We start from the raw sequence: 18690 nt of genomic DNA, 5'->3' as shown, positions 1-18690 counted from the left end.
TGTGAATGAACTGACCAAATTCCCAACTGTTATACGGTTTTAATTGTATACAATGTAATGAAAATTCTACCAAACAGAAAAGTTCTACTGTTTTTTTTTAAATGTCTAAATTCCAACAACAAAACTACATTGTGTGCCATGTAGCCATTAAAATTGTCCTCTAAAGTTAGGAAAATTCCTTAAAAATATACAAATAAAAAATATCCATGTTTAATGCTCTGACCTCAAAACACCATTACAAGTATCTACCTATTTTGTCTTAAGAATTTATAAGACTGGCGTTATAAACAGACCCAGACTACAAAACTAGTACAAAATACAGTCAATAAATAATATACCATCTGATATACAGAATTTATCACCCGAATGTAATCATTTATGCTCAAAAGCCGGATTAGTTTGCAACGATAAGCAATAATTGGCTGTACATAGCAATGGTTTTAGGGTAGATAAATCGTAATGGATAGGAAAGCATGAAAGTTTTATTGATAAAGGTATAAAAGCTGCATATGTCTCGGTTATTATTATTGGCTAGCTTTGTCACTTACACAGACACAACAATGAGATCAATAGACGAGGAGCAGTCGTAATTAGGTGATCATTGGTTATATTATCATACTATCAGAAAGACATGGATGCCACATCAGAATATCAAAATATTTTAACAGATTTAGGAATCACAAATTGAAACGAAGCCTAAAAAATAGAAACAGCATGAATGAATCATGACTGGCTCTCATGAAAGCCAAAGTTTTATCTCAATGAAACTTTTTCTTTTTTTTTCCCTAAAAATTTCTGAATTTTTAAGATTATATTTTTTAAAAAATCCAAAAACATTTACAAATCTGTCAACATAGTCTAATCAGTTCTAATCCAGACTACTTTAATTCTAAACAGAAATCATCAATTGTATAGCTTATAAAAAGTTTTTATCATCAAACTGTTACGATATTTGTGTAAGTACACTTACCGGCATCTTGGTATCCCTAAATCTGCAATGATTTCACACGTGCCTCCGTTAAAACATTTACCATCATATTTCGGTGGACATTTATAAAATAATGTAGGTCTCACTGAAATAAAAAAAAAAAAAACTATTTTTTTGTGTTGGATATCCATATGATCAACTAGAGAGTACACAGTTTTGTAACTTACGGTTATATATAACTTTGAAATAACTATTGCTTTGAGAAGCATTATAATATACCTTAACAGTCATAAAACACTCAATAATTTTTAAGTAGACTTCAGATACTCTGCAATCATTGCTGCACGTCTTGGCAACAATAGACAACTTGAACTATACTTGGGGAATAGGGAGAATTTTGGAAGACCACTCTAAAACTAGTTTAACCCCATGCTTGTGTGGCTGTACCGAGTTGAGAACCTTATCAGTAATTTTCTTAAGTTATATCTAAGCTTTTTGTATGCAGAGTTTTGTGCTGATTACAGATCAATGATAGTCTGAGTTTATTCACAATTTTTCTTTACTCATGGTGAACAAGCATTTGTCAAACATTTAAGGGACTTTTTTTAATGTTTGAGACCACAGGACATATTTTAATTTGACACCTAGCATCAGACTTGTGCATTAGACATTTGTTCTAATTCTGTGCAAATTAATCAAAAGGAAATAGCTATTGGTATATAAATATTTTGAAAGTCTGACAATTTCAAGTTTGGGTTATTTAAAGACTCATAATTTCACACTGCCCTATCAATAAATAAATTAATAAAAGCACCATTTAAAATTCCAACAATGTTCCTAAATTGAGATACACGGTCTTCCTTTTAAACATGATTAAGAAACATACTTTAGTCATTACTTAAAAATAATGATAAATTAGCCCTTAAGTCAATCCCCACCCAATAGGAAAATAAAAGAGTCAAAACAAAGATGCTTTATTTCAATTTTTCTAGCCATTAAATGTGTGTCTGCTTATCTTTATATTTATTAAAGAAGGTAAATTTGACATATTAATTCACCTTGAGTCAACATTCAATAAAACTGAATGAATAGTTTAAATATGTAAACTAACACTCGGGTAGGCGGAAGCATATAGTACTCTGCATTCTAAATCACGCCCCCGCCCGAAAACATATTCAACAGACTTTTATTTTTATATCATCGAAAGCTAAAAATAAGTTCGTATAAAAGTTGTAACTTGCTCAAGTTACCATAAACTGATTCACAGCATAGGTATTCAAACACTGGTTCAATGGTTTCCAGGTTTAACATTTTATGTATCACTTTTTAGTCCAAGATAAACAATTTCTGTTTTAAAGGTTTCATGTCTCACTCTTTTAAACCCAATATAAACAGGTTAAGATATTTTTAATATTTTTCATATTATTTTTACTTATCTATTTTTTAAATATTTTTATCATTTAAACTTTAGGTCTGCTATATCTATTTTTATCCTTTTTTATTTATTTCCACATTTTAATTTATTTTCCTAGTAATTTCATAACAATAAACAATTTAAATGGGGAAAAGCCTCACATTATTTTTGACTAATAATTTGAAATATCATTAAAATGAAAATGATGTTAGTATTTTATGTGTTTTAGAGAATTTATTTGCATGTTAACATGCAACAAAGCTGCTTAAAGTTGACTGAATTATATATAATCTATAAAATCTGCAAAAATCCTCAGTAGTAGATATGTGATCACTTCAGGCACATTAAAGATAAATTTCCCCAACAAAATATAATGCCCATTCATGCCCACAGTAACTTATATCCAATTTAGGGTAATCGGTATTACCATTTTGGTGTTTGGGTCCAACCTGTGGAGAAATAATGCCAACTACGAATGTTTATAAACATAATAGTCTGTTTGCTAATTCTTGTACATTGATTCTGTAATAAGAGACCCCTTTTTAAGTAGTCTTGCTAAGGAGGAACCTATATTTTTATTGACAATGTAGGGCTAGCTAAAAGAGTAAATTTATCTGTGCTTAATGTGTGTTACTTTTAAGTTTTTCAAATCTTTTAATTACATTTAATTTGTTGTTTAAAGCATAAAACTTTTGATATCATAAGTAAATCTTCACTAAAAGTTGGTTTACAGCAGATTTCAGTCAGTATGTAGCTAATGGTAATATCTTTGGTTAGCTTGCTTGTTAGCTGAACCGTGAAGTCATTGTTAGGTAAGGTATACTACCCTCCTTTTAAATTAGCTTAGTCCTACAGAGAGATAGATTTTTTATCTGTTGGGCTAGTCTACTATTAAAGGAGGGAAGTTTACCTTACCTAACAATGACTTCACGGTTCAGCTAACAAGCAAGCTAACCAAAGATATTACCATTAGCTACATACTGACTGAAATCTGCTGTAAATGCAGTTTTATCAATGTCAACATTCCTTGTGTGGACAAAAGCCTCCGGAACAGAACCAGTCTACAATTGACAAAGGGAAGTAATTTGTTTAAAAACTGTGAAATAATGGATTCACATCAGTTAATTGGCAAATGGACTATTGACAGCTAACTCGGCTGTTTTAACAAAGAAATCTTAAGATATATAGATCTTGATGTAATATTGACAATGATTGATACACCTGCAAATATAAATTTGGAATAAAACATATAAAGTGCACAAAATAAAACAAAACAAGAAAGGAAATACTCTAATGACAATTACACTTACCCTCGTTTATTTCAATGGCTGGTTTTTGTGTTGTAGTTTTCTTAGGGTTTTTATTCTTTGAAGGCTTTTTAGGTTTTTTCTTGACTGTACAGTTATGAAATAAAAGAAATAAGCATAGTGCAGACAACATCAACAAAAATAAAATAATTTTCATGCAGTGCCAAAAAGAATATTTGATGATAAATATCTTTTGAAAATCCTGGATCTAAAAATGAAAAAAAGACATCTTCTTTGTAAATAAAGACGGATGCTACTGTTATGAAAGAAACCTTTTAAACAGGAAAAGAATACAAATAATAAAACAAATCATCGATTAAAGCAAAAAAATGCCCAAAAAATAATCAAATAATCTGATATACAATGAATTGTGCAGCAAAAAAAAGTTCACTTTAGAAGCAGACAATAAAGTAAGAAATAATAGGCCACCCAAGAACCTGAAACCACAAAGCCGTAGCAGGTTAACACCCAGTATCTGCTAGGCACGTGTACGGTGTTGTCTTCTCCGTGCTTCATTTACTAGCAATACACCACCAGACATTACATAGTCTGATTACCTTCTTGTAATGCAATGCACTGATGTACTTTCCTTCCGTAAAAACTAATTAACGATCTGAGTAATAGCAAACTTAATCTTTTCAGAGTCTGTTTTAATGGATAAACGGTCAATCAGTGCTATCTTCATTTACATATTGGGAACACAATGGATTACTGGACATTTATTTCCTCCCTATTGTTTCCGTATTCTGAAACTTTACATAGTGTTTACATCTAAGTGCTTGAAACCCAGACTTACATAACAATAACAGATGAAATAACTTCTACTGACTAACATAACAAAATAGAAGTATCTTTTACAATACAAAAAAAGTCCACATTATTTGGTAGTTTCATATATAAAGGGATCGCCACACAAAAAATTTTCTATTGTTACTAGTGCAACAAATTAAATGCACATTGTTCAATAATGAAAGATAATTACACTGTAGAGTCTGCAGGAAATTTGTAATTGATATGTAAATTAACATAGCAGTGGACCTCCAATACGTTAGCCTATAAATAACCACCCAAAAGTAGTCAACAAATTCCAAGGGAGATAACCCACTGTTGTAAAAAGTAATTGCCTTTCAACCTTCTTGGTGCTTGTGCCTTGTATTAAAGAGGTCTTCATAGCTATTTGGACATACAATTTTTTTAACTGTTCAGAAAGTCTGTAAATGCTAGCAGACAAAAATGAACAATTACTATATCAATAAATTTTCATGAAATTGTTATTGCATACCTGAAATGAATTTACGAACTTCAAAAAAACAAGTGTGTTCCACAATTTTAGTTCTGTTTCTTCCCAAGTCTTCATTTGTGTTATTGCCATTTCCTGTCTTATTCTGGTGTTCATTGATTTTAAAGGTTCTTGTAATGTTCATAACTGATTTAGTAATAATCTGTTGCATTGTACCCATTTTCCTTCGGCCCTCAGAGAAAAAATTTCAAAATTATTATTCCTGATCAACATGGCCTTTACAAATCCAAAAGTTACTTGTCACCTGTTCGGCTTATAATCTTAATCACCGATTTAATAAATCTAAATAAATATGCTTATAAATAAACAATTACAGGAATTTATTTAAATCATTCCAGAGTAATAATCCCTTGGTTTCAAAATACTTTACACATACTGTAGTGTTTAAATTTTTGAAAGGTTTTACTTTACATGGGTAGGGTTTATTAAGAAGGAATTGTTTTAATTTCTTTAAAAAAAATAATAAATGAAGGTGATTGCTATGGCTTAAATAATTAAGATTCATTAGAACAGGATGGTGTTTGTTTAGGCAGAAATAATTCAGTTAAGTTGAACTGAGTTAAATAGAAAGTTTGCATCCCAACTCTGAATCACGAAAAATATGATTTGAATTTCTTCCTCATAATTTGTTTACTAATAATGACTTGCTTATTTGTCGAATTCTTTTGATTTATTTCTGATAAAATTTGGTGTAACATATTCAGCCTTTAAGGTATGCATATTCATAACCACATAATACGGCATTTATTATTTTCAACATGGTTTTTATTTATTCTGACCACACCTTCAATAGAATTCTATTAATCAATAAAAATAGGAAATACACAATGTCAAATTGCACAAAATACTAAGCTTCAAACTATTTGAATAAATCTAAATATGGCCCTATTAATTTCCGATGAGACAGCAAACCAACTTAAAGAACATAGACATTTGGGTCTGTTTAGTTTGACACTATCCTAGTATAAGATTAGCAAAGTTACTTATATGACACAGATTAGTAAATACCTTGAACAAGATGACCTTCTTTTTGAAACTCACAAAGATTTCAGCAATAAACATGACTTTTTTTTTACCCTAAACACAGCAATATAAAGTTTTAACATAATTTGTATTGATTATGCTAAAATGTACATTCATTTATCTTATTTTTTTGTATCTCAAATCCTAAGTTCCTCTTTTACTTTATCTATTTTCATGTTTTTAAACAGTACATTGTTCCATTTTTCCTTTTTTTATTGTTTCTTTTTTTCTTTTTTCTTTTTTCTATATATGCAAAGTTCCTATTTGATTTTTTGTGCTCATAAAATGATTCTGATGTCTACATAATCATGAAACTTAATTACTTCTTTAAGTGTCTTAAAAATTTCAAAATGATTAGGTTTTCCAAAATTTTAACAAATCTCTGATTGAAACGATGTAACACAGATAATAAGTTGGATATCAGAGTTTTAATTAGTTCATAATACTAAAAAATCATCTTTGACCTTGACCATGTGAATGATCTAGTTTAACAAAATAAATTCTGCACTAAGATTATAAAGAATTTTGTTCATCAAACATTATGAATGAATATTAATCTACGATCAAAGAATAACTTAAAACATTACATAACCAATTTTTTTTAAATGTTCATTTCTAGACGAGATTAAACTGTGAGGCTATCAGTCAAATGGATCAGACTAACAGATATTCAACTGTTTTATCTGTACAAGGTGGTTAATTAAAAAAGTTTGATATTTTGGATGAATTACAAGTTTTAAATACGTTCAAACAATTTTGATTGAATTACCAAATTGAAGATCAACATGAAAAAGATGGCAATCGGCACTTAATAAACGTAAACGGGACATCATGATGCTCTTCCATTAACCAATCATTTGATAGTCTGCCAATATTCCATGATCAAGTGTAATTTAATTATAGTTCTTTTTATGGCAGTTCAGGAAATTGTTTAAAAATCGTCTTATTATCCTCTCTTATTCAATTTTATTTAGTCGTTAATTATGGCGCTATCAGGAAACATCTAATCAGTATACCGACCCAGCAACCTAACTCATTCACTGATCGAGCAACCTTACACATTCACCGTAATGACCAATATATATATATCAATATCTACATGAAAACCTACTTCCACAGGTGTAAAGGATTAATACCATTGTTGATCTGAATACAAAATGGTTCCAGTGAAAATACCAACAAAAATCTAACCACAAGGTCTAATACTCATGTAACGGGGAATTACTTTGTAACAATGATTGTCAGTCACTGAAGATGTGTGGTTACCTTTGTGTTTTTTTTTTGTTGTTGCTTTGTAATGATGGTTATACCCATAATGACCTTTGTTGCTCAAATCCAATTCATTTGGACTCAATTGTATCATACCACATCTCAGGTCTCCTTATTTTTATTTTTTATTCAAATTCAAAAATCTTTAAACATCAACAAAACTTTTATCAGTATGACTTATACCAACTAAATTTATCTAAAAAATGTTATAAGCATAAAAGTTCAAAGATAACTTATTTGATTGATTGATTGATTGATTGGTATTTAATGCAATTTCGTCATGTTGCAATAGCACTTTTCCTAGGTTAAAATGTATGTAGCAAGGTTTAAATTAGAGTATTATGATGAAATATTTTTATAACTTTCATAATGTGTTTTACCAGTGTTAGAAGAATATTTTGATAACTCTCATAAATTATTCACTAATATTAGAATTATCTCTATAAGACTTCTCCTTCAGTAGGTATGGAATTATAGTACATATAACTTTTGTCTAAAAACAGCCACCTTAAATTAAAATATGAATACTGTTTCAACCCTAAAGTCATCGACCTTCTGAATTCATGCTAATAGAAGGTAGAATATTGCAGAACAATAAAAAAAAAACACTTTCCAGCATGGCTACCTGTTAGGCATAGTATAATGTTTACTTCTGTTGAAATCATTACTAATCAATGTTTATAACATTACAGTCTTTGTGGTTTTGTGCTACTGAACATTAATTTCATGCTTTACCCAGAACAATTACTCTGTTTTTTCCGTAATTATTATAGGTGATACATCTTTGTGGAATACTAAAAGATCTAAAATGAACAATCAGGCTGAGTGCTTCTTAATAATGTTCCTTCATCCAAGCATATCTTGGATGTGCAGGATGAAGGTCATTCTTAGAATATGAGCCTGAGGCTCGAAAGTAATGAATTAGCTTTACTTCTCTATGAGGGGTGAAGCTTACATATAATATCTCTGTTTAAAGAAACAAACTATATAACCACCTATAGCTGGCCAGTGACCTTGACCCTAGTATATAAGCACCTGTTCCATAATAACTTGTCATAATTTAAAGCAAGTTTGTGTCGACCAAATATAAAACCCAGTGGAAAAGGGTGGGTCTGACTGATAATCCCTAGGGTGGGAATTAATTACTTTCGAGCCTCAGGCTCATATTCTAAGAATGACCTTCATCCTGCACATCCAAGATATGCTTGGATGAAGGAACATTCTTATTCATATTTCGCCTTCGGTCTCAAGTAATGAATTAGCTTGTTTAAAGTGTAGACACAAACTAAAAACAATTTTTATATAAATGCCAACATTTAATAAAGGATAAAAATCACAAGATCATCCAGTAACTACAACTGAAGAAAAGTGTTTTAGTACTGATATTATTTACTTTCCTGTTATAGAACTTGTAAAAAGTTTTACCATATGTCCAGACAAAACTGTTGCCATAATGTCCTTAATAGAACATCCTGAAGCTAAATGCACTTATGAAGAGGTTCCTCCAAATGAGTTAACCTTAAAACCTCGGATAAAATTAGAACTCTCTCTAACTATCTAAACTTTACGAAAAGACTTAGATGAATTCTCTCACCTATTTTGTACACAAAACATGATAAATCATTGTCTTAATCAACACAAAGTTTTGGTTTATCAAAACCTTTGATCACCTCATTAGGTAAACTAACTAACAGATCTAGTATTTTTCAAAAACTCATGTATATGAAAAAATAAAGTGCCATGTCTCTGAATGAAAGACATAGAATGTAAATCTACAGCTGATAAAGATAGTACTTCAAGGCAGATGTAGTCAAGGCAAATAAAGACACAAGTATAAAAGACAGTTTCAATGTTAAATACTCCAATGAATATTAAGAACTTAAAAAAGATAGCGCTAAATTCATCTCCCAAGTGAAAGAGTATCTAACTCTTCAATTGCAGATTCAGGTTTAAGCAACCTTCCACAAATACATGTAGTAAACAAACAAATTCAGTAAAATCTATTTCTTAAAGGATAAAGTCTGTTTCAACATAGACCAAGAAAAATTCACATTAAACATGCTGAATATGAAAAGCTTGTGTTTTACAAAAATTTCAATAATCCGTGACTAACATCCTTTTTAGATGGTGATAAGGAATTGGTTCTCTAATTGAACACACCAAATAATGAAATTTCTCAAAAAAATATTGATAATGCTTGATTATAGATGCATGGTCTCCAAGATGAAGTGTAAATATATTTTACAAATGATTCTGAAATCTCCTGTTTATATTAAAGTGATTTCTGAGTATAATACACACGTTTTTACCCTACTGCACAATCAACCCTTCAGGTGTTGGTTCACTTTAATTTTTTACAATATACAGTTAAATTAAGTCTCTTCCTGACGGAAAGACATTATCTTCAGTATGTAACATTGTTACTAATTTTTATGCTTAACAGTTTAACTGGCAAATAAATTAAAATTGGTCTTAGCAAAGAAAACCAACTCTGAGCAAGCCAAAAAGGATAATCAAAAGAGCCTTCTGAACTTTATCACTAATAATTTTCTTTATAAATATCCCCAACAATGAAAAAGATGGGAAAATATAAGGTCATAATTCTGATCATGAAAATAAAAACATCTCTGAAGCTTTCAATTGACATCCTTTTGAATCTGTAAATTTTTTAGACATATGATAAGCATCAAAAATTTTCTTACCAGGAATATAAAGAGCTGTGATAAAAATGTTCTTTCTTGAACACCAAGCCCAAATAATGAAATATTTGTAGTAAGCATGTTAAGTGACAAAGAGGTTACACCTCCTATTGCATAATAAAAGCTACTGAAATTGTATCTTCTGATTGTATAACTCTCTGTGACTAAAACTTTTTCTCCAGAAGAATATTATAGCCAACAATACTATGAAATCTATATGAAATGAGTGCATACTCTTAAAGAAGCTCCGTCTACCAACAGAAACATTTTCTTCAAATTTGGATCCCAAATCCTTATGTCAGAGGAATCTGGTACAACCCAAAAACTTATTTGGATGGGTCTATAAATCAAATTTTTAATTTCTGATTTTAAATTGTTAAAAAATTTCACCTATTGATGATAATAAACACTGTAACAACTATACAGTGTTTCAACATTATTTCTCGCCATGTTTCTGCAATGTAACATTCCCATGCATGCCACAGATACTGCATTAAAAGCATTCATCACAAGACCAATAAATGATGTAAAACATCTATAATACCGTTACACAATTCTATTTAAAAAGAATTTCCCAAGGGAGATAATTTTACCATTTCTCATCTGTCAGAAAAAACTTAAATAGCTCAGTATCAATAATGAGACAAAGGAAAACAATGTGCTTCCAAGGAATGAGTACCAACTTCTCAAAATTTTTCTGAAGCACAGCTTATCAAGCATTTGCACCACTTCTTCTGTATTCACAATACAATCATCTAAACTCTGATCCATAATAAAATAATCATCAATGTATAAACTATAGCATGTATATACTTCAAGTGACATTATTTCATAAATACATAGACAGGTTTTAAAACCTTAGTAAAAACTCTTGATGCAGAAGCCAATCCAAAACAAAAAAAAAAAAAAAAAAAAACATAAATATCATATCAATGTCTTTTCCACATAAATCAGGAAATTGTGATATAAACATAAATGATACTTACATATGCATCTGTGAGATCTATAGATGTTAGCTCTATCTATATATATATATATATATATAGATAATTATTCTAAAGAATTACATCTAAACAAAAGATAAATGGTCCTGCTCCAAATGCTGATAAGCCACAAACTTAGTTTGTTTTAATTTTTCAAATAGATACAGGCCTTGAAGACCAATCTTTCTTAGGAACCAAGAAAATATAGGAAATAAACTGATTTTCCATTGATTGATCAACCTTTTAAATAGCTCTCTTAGCTATCAATTTTTGGACTTCTGAAATTAATTCATCCTTATGAAAGGTGAAATGTATTTAATTCAAAAAGGATAAACCTTGTGGTACATCATTAAAAATAATTTTATAACCATTTCTTAATAAATCTAATATCAATAGATCATTAGTAACATTTTCCAAATCATAATATTTAAGTTATCTACTGTATATATAGCAACTGGTTGAGAAATGTGACCTCTTTGAGATTCTCTGTTCCCTTTTTGGAAACGTCTCCCTCTCAATGAAGGGAATTGCCTACTACATGTAGTATAGTCGCCCTGTTGACCAACAGAGCCTCTGCAGTTAAAAAACTGATATTGCCTTTCCCATAACAGCTGGTAGTAAATTAATTGCTAGACCTGGAACCTCTTCCAAGGAATCTATAATTTGCTAAGAATCTTTGTATAAACACTAAGTTTGCTTTTTGCAATCATAACTAGAAATGTGATAAAGCAACTATCACAACAGAATTACAAATAAGTTTTATCATCTAAATATTTCTGAGCATCTCCTATGGGTTTAACCAGAAAACCATGGTAAAACAAACAAATATAATTTTACAATAAAATCCTTGTATTATCAAGATCCAATGGCTCATTCCTACAACAAGAAATAGCAAACTCAACAATAGGGGTGATGATAAACCCCTTAATAAAGTATATCTGGGTTTCCTGCATCTTTGAAACCACAGAGTGGGCCTGTCTAGGCATTGCCATTTCGATTTTTTAATTATCCTAGACACACTAGGATTGTCACAGTTCTCAGTGTGATAGTATTTCCTCTAAGAACTTTATATATTCCTGATTTTATCAAAATCATGATTAAACTGTTCAACAAACAGGATGAGATAATGGACCATTAATCTCACTAAAAGAAGCCTTAAAGGCTTCTGAAAACCTTAATGCAGGATCAAAAGACCTTAATGCAGGATCAAAAGACGTATCAAATTCAACTCCGGCTGGACTATCATCAGCCATGGCACATACTCCAAAAGGAGGTACATACACCGTATCAATTCAGTAGATAAGATCAAAATTTAGAACTAAATCTTCATTAAAGTAAGCCTCTAATGGCAAAAATTCAAATATAGCAGCAGGTTTCTCTACAAACTCTGCTAGAGTTGAAGGCAGTGAAACTGTCTCAAACCTCATGATTCATACAGGTTCTTTAATACATTAATAATAAATAGTAAATGTATCAATATACATGCCTATCTAAATCTCAACAGCACTTTCGTTAGAAACAATCACAAATCAAGTAGATTTTGAAGTTATACAAGTAACACTAGATTTTAAAACTTACTTTTTACAGGTTCTGTTGCTTTGTCAATTATTTCCAATTGCCATGCCATTATGATCTATTATAAAACTACTAGGTTTTATAACTGTTTAAGAAGAGGATTTATTCAAAATACCTCTTGTATTCCTATTAAATTTATCATCTTTAATTTCTAAAACATTCCAGAGGTGATGAAAATCATAACCATCACCCTTGTAAGTGTAAACATCATTCTAAACATCTTGCAAAAACAATACATTTGCATAAACAAATTCAGCCATTGTAATACAAAAATGTGTACCTGTGCAGGTAAAACACGTGTAAATTGTGAAAAGTACTCACGACCTTCAGATGAATAGAAATACTTTTAAATATCTACCTGTTTAACAAACAGGAGTATGAATTAAGTAACAAATGTGCTATTAGGCAAAAACTTAATGAATATATAAAATTGTCATACATCGTAGACAATAAAATATTTAATTAATTTCCATGAACACTTGTCATACATCGTAGACAAGAAATTTTTAAATTCATTTCCATCAACAATTGTCATACATCGTAGACAATTGAGGAATTATTATTTGTAAATAACAAAATAACATTAGAACTTGTCGTACATCGTAGACAAGTTAATGTAACTTTAATAACTTTCTGCCAAATTTAAGATAAAAATAAAATAACTAAAAAGAACTTATGTGAAGTGTTCACTTCAACCCTCTAGAAAAATAATGACAAGTTATTATGGAACAGGTGCTTATATACTAGGGTCAAGGTCACTGGCCAGCTATAGGTGGTTATATAGTTTGTTTCTTTAAACAGAGATATTATATGTAAGCTTCACCCCTCATAGAGAAGTAAAGCTAATTCATTACTTGAGACCGAAGGCGAAATATGAATAAGAATTAATACTCTTTAGTATGAGTCTGTTCTTAAATACAAATAAAATAACAATCAACCTTTCAGCTTTAGTAATTTTTATAGTGCTGTCTTACAAAGAAAACAAGAATGTGTCCATAGTACACGGATGCCCCACTCGCACTATCATTTTCTATGTTCAGTGGACCGTGAAATTGGGGTCAAACTTATTATTTGGAATTATAATTACAAAGATCATATCATAGGGAACATGTGTATTAAGTTTCAAGTTGATGTAACTTTAACTTTATCAAAAACTAACTTAACCAAAAACTTTAACCTGAACTTTGCACTATCATTTTCTATGTTCAGGGGACCATGAAATTGGGGTCAAAACTATAATTTGGCATTAAAATTAGAAAGATCATATCATGGGGAACATGTGTACTAAGTTTCAAGTTGATTGGACTTCAACTTCTTCAAAAACTACCTTGACCAAAAACTTTAACTTGAAGTGAACGGACGCACAGACGGACGGACGAACTAACGAACGGAGGCACAGACCAGAAAACATAATGCCCCTCTACTATCGTAGTTGGGGCATAAAAATAAAGTTTTTGTCAATAGATATAATGAGATACTTCTTTACATATGAAGAACATTATTGCAGCGTTTAGGTGACATTTTGTTGAACTGTTTATTTTCATACTTTCAATCTCAGCCAAGTACGTTATCCTCTTGTAAACCAAAAATGTCAAAACAAAAAAAGGCAAGGAGATACCATCAATGTAATTGAATTCCAAGAGCAACAATTTGTAAAAAGAGTGAAACAAATAATTAAAAACAAAAAAGTTCAACAAAGGCAGAAAAATATAGTAACTGTCAGACTTCCGGAACAAGACATTTTATATTTAGCCTTATTTGTAAACAAAACCTCAGCAAGAGAACATTTATAAATAGAACCAATGATCCCATTCTTCCATATGTTTTTTTTTTAAGATACCAAGTACTGCTTTGTGGGGGATCACCTAACGACATGTAATATCAAAATATCATAAAATATCTTCAATGGAGTCAACCGACACCAAGTCAACACATAGGACTAAAATATTCTGAATAAAACTTCCGAAATATTTAATATAAATATGATATCTCATTAGGAATAAAAGAATGTCCTTCAAATAATCTAAAGGTCAAAGATCAACAACAATTTAATTAAATGATTGACTGTTGTAATGAAATCTGCTCTAAAGGGGAAAATAATGGCAAGAAAGGTCATACTATATTTGATCAACACAAGATCCTATTGAAAGGCAGGATATGCTTGAAACAATATACAGTCGATTCCACTTAATTGCATACCGCTTAATAGCATAATTCGGTTAATTGCATAGTTTTCTCCTGCACAAAACCATTTCCCATTCATCTAATGTTAAATTGTCCGGTTATATGCATAGCTCTTCAAGTGGCCTTTCGGTTTATTGCATAGAAAATTATTGCCGTCTAGATATGCTTAGTTAAAACTGACAAGATTTTTGACCGGAAACGGTCATTTGGTAAGTATATTTTTCTTGAATGCATCCTTATATTCGTTATTATTTCATATTTACTTTTGTGTTATTGAAATAAAGATTTAAAACAGTTTCTTTCGTGTTTATATTATGGAATTTGATTTAAAAATAAACCTCGATGTCTACACAGGTAAAGTTTCCCATGTTCTATTTTAAGCCTCGAGGTCATAAAAATGTCAAACAGATAATTGTTGTAAAAACACTGACCATTCTATTTCAAAGGGTGTTAATAATTGATATAATTGATTGGATTTAAACAATTGTCCATAGATTACATTTGGGGTTAATTTTTAAAACAAAAACTCCTGCTAATTATCGATCATAACCAATGTGAACTCTATTGGGCTTGGGGTGATCTGTATTAATGTTAATATTATAGGGCATTTACATATGGTTAAAGAATTTTATACATCAATCATTTGTTTTTAATATTTTATGAAAAGAGCATTTACTTTAAATTATTATATTTTCTCACTTTCAACACTTGTGTCCAGCAATTAACCCGTACAGGGCCCCACCATTACTGCTTTGCATATACGAAACTAACAAGTTGTTACTTCAGTGCCCAACTGCATATTAACAGCAATTCATTACACATCTATTGTTAAAATAATTATAAACTGTGAAGTATTGTTTAAAAGTTTATTTTAATCAAAGCCTAACAATGTACATTGTACATATGGGTCATAGAAACAAATCTATTTTTAGAACAGTTTATTTTCGTATCCCAGGTAAAGGAAAGTCTGAATGCAAATAAACTAAAACTAAATGTGTTTATAATCTTTATTAACATACTATTTTAAAGAAACAAAATAAAATAACACATATGACACTAGAGTAGACATAAAATTTTTATTAGAATAAATCAACATTCAGTATATTGTATGTGGATTACAGACGTTAGTCATCTTTCTTCTGGGATTTCTTTTACTGATCTGTTCTATCGATGTTATTTGACTCTGTCATTTGGCATTTCGGATATAAGCATACTCCGCTTTATTGCATAATTTTGTCTGACAAATAGGCTATGCAAATAACCGGAATCTACTGTACTTATAAAGACGTGTGCTGATCTTAGGTCCTTCAGTACATAATTAATATAAACAAAGTACAAAATATCCTTGGTGTTATACTCTTGGCAGGTGGTCTATTCTTAAATGCATGGGTACAAAGCTTTCTATTGAAAGGCAAACGTAAATTTAATAGAATTATTGTTTTACCTTCTATATATGAAATAGCATCTGACTGCTTATATTTGGCATAAATAATACTGCGTAAAAGGTATAAGTTATAACAAATTTAACCTTATAATGAATTGATTTGATTGAAATGAGAAAATTTTCCACCAGAGACTAAATGACAATTAGAAGTCAACAACTATAGGTCATTGTAATGCCTTCAACAATGAGTAAAATCCACACCAACAGGAAGCTGTTAAAGACATCGAAATGACAAATGTAAAAAGAATCAAACAAGAAAACATGTGGCTTGATTTATGTATAAACAATAAACAAAAATTAAATATGATATACAGAAACAAACTTCAACCCCTGAATTACAGGTTCCTGACTTGGAATAGCTGGGAATTATAGACAATACAGAATGTGGCAGATTTTTTATTTACTTGTTTTAGAATATTGTTTATTTTTTCAGCTTCTGATAGATCAATAAAATTCAGAGAAATATAGATTACATATTTACACATCAATTAGACAGCTAACGAATTACATTATAATATTATATTTCTTAAATAAACAATATGATAGCTGATGAAATGCAATTAGCAGTGTTTGTTTTCACTTAAACAATCTGAAGCTATATGTCATATGAAAAGCAGAAGACTTGGAGAAAATATTTTTACTCATTTGATATGAATAAAAGGAGATGTACTGTTTATTTGTTTTTCGTCTTGCACATGTGTAATATTTGTTGCTGGACATTAAATTAAGCAAATATAGCAATCAATAACATAAGCAAACAAATTAAAATCAAATTTAAAATAACTACAAGACATTTTTCTCCTTATAAAAAAATATTTTCAATTCCATATTTATATTTCTAATTGCAACTCTGAATAATACATTATCTTCTAATTTTTTTTATTTTTGCATTTTACTGAAGAACCATTTTTTGGATAATTTTACAACCGTTGCTAATATTACCCTGAGACAAGAAAACAATATGACACTTCAGGTACATTTCATTGTATATTTGTGTATGAAAAGTACTATGGACACGTCTTTTACCATGTATTGTATTTTTACTTGTGTAGGGGGTCCTAGGCTCAGTGAAATTCAGTGTTCAATGAAAGAGAAATGTTATTTGATCTCGTTTTAGTTTTTGTAATGTAACAATTTTGGCTCTGTTGGGGTTCTCACGCCATATTTGTTGTCAGACAAGTAAAATCTTTTATTATACAAAACTACTTTCCCTGATTTTAAGATTTGCTGTCTGTGAGGTGAAATTCTAACCAGTTATTTCAATGTTGACAAAAATTCTGCATAATCATGATTTGAAATTTGAGCTTTTACTAAAGTTAAATAACGACCTTAATTATATTTAAAAGTATTAAAAGTCACAGTATACAATTACATATAAAAATCTTAGCTACCCATGGTATTTATTCCAAGAAGTAGAGAATCTAATATGTTAAAGTCAAATTTTTCTAATCTTTTTAACAAGTTTTTCAGACAGGCTTTAGGGATTGGGAGACTGTTGAAATATTAATTATCCTTTTTTTCCCCTAAATTTCCACAAAATTTCTTATATAATTGCACTTCATACTCATTTCCATAATTTTTATTCTATGATCAACATATAAAGCAAAGCATTTTGTAATACCAAAAAAATATTTGACTCATTTTTTGTTACCCCCCCCCCCCCCCCCCCCTTTTTATATTTAATTCTGACAACATCCAATAACAAGAATGTGTCCACAGTACACGGATGCCCCACTCACACTATCATTTTCTATGTTTAAAGGACTGTGAAATTGGAATAAATTCTCTAATTTGGCATTAAAATTAGAATGATCTTATCAAAGGGAACATGTATACTAAGTTTCAAGTTGATTGGACTTCTACTTTATCAAAAACTACCTTGACCAAAAACTTTAACCTGAAATTTGCACTATCATTTTCTATGTTCAGTGAACCGTAAAATTGGGGTCAAAACTCTAATTTGGCATTTAAATTAGAAAGATCATATCATAGGGCACATGTATACTAAGTTTCAAGTTGATTGGACTTCAACTTCATCAAAAACTACCTTGACCAAAAACTTTAACCTGAAGCCAAAAACTTTAACCTGAAATTTGCACTATCATTTTCTATCAGTGAACCGTAAAATTGGGGTCAAAACTCTAATTTGGCATTTAAATTAGAAAGATCATATCATAAGGAACATGTGTACTAAGTTTCAAGTTGATTGGACTTCAACTTCATCAAAAACTACCTTGACCAAAAACTTTAACCTGAAGCGGGACAGACGGACGAACGAACAGACGAACGAACGAACGAACGAACAGACGGACGGACGAACGGACGCACAGACCAGAAAACATAATGCCCCTCTACTATCGTAGGTGGGGCATAAAAACAAAAAATACAAATGAAATTGCAAGTAAATAATCTGCTTTTGTACTAACTAAACATAAACAAATTTAAAAAAAGCCACTTAAACCACAATATAAACAAGTATATTAGTGGTAGTACAATTTACTTATCTAGTACTTATTACAGTACTAATGTTTGTACTGGGTGAACCGTAATCTACTTATTTACGC

The 18690-nt window shown here is 30.2% G+C and overlaps 1 protein-coding gene across 9 annotated transcripts in view; it reads right to left on the bottom strand.

Moving 5' to 3' along the window:
- LOC139489267 (pro-neuregulin-1, membrane-bound isoform-like) overlaps positions 1 to 18690 on the bottom strand; it is a 60209-nt gene that overhangs the window by 16916 nt on the left and 24603 nt on the right. For 6 of the 9 annotated variants that reach the window (XM_071275524.1, XM_071275521.1, XM_071275523.1 and 3 more), the window contains exons 4-5: positions 3653 to 3736; positions 971 to 1073 (exon numbers count right to left, since the gene is read on the bottom strand). In XM_071275524.1, coding sequence (XP_071131625.1) covers positions 971 to 1073; positions 3653 to 3736 — 187 coding nt within the window. The remainder of the gene's footprint in view (positions 1 to 970; positions 1074 to 3652; positions 3737 to 18690) is intronic. The other 3 variants (XM_071275525.1, XM_071275526.1, XM_071275527.1) reach the window with 1 other exon arrangement.

The sequence above is a fragment of the Mytilus edulis genome, chromosome 9, assembly GCF_963676685.1.
Source record: "Mytilus edulis chromosome 9, xbMytEdul2.2, whole genome shotgun sequence".
Classification (NCBI taxonomy): domain Eukaryota; kingdom Metazoa; phylum Mollusca; class Bivalvia; order Mytilida; family Mytilidae; genus Mytilus; species Mytilus edulis.
The sequence above is the reverse complement of the archived record's forward strand: the minus strand, read 5'-3'. Positions and strand labels throughout refer to the sequence as shown.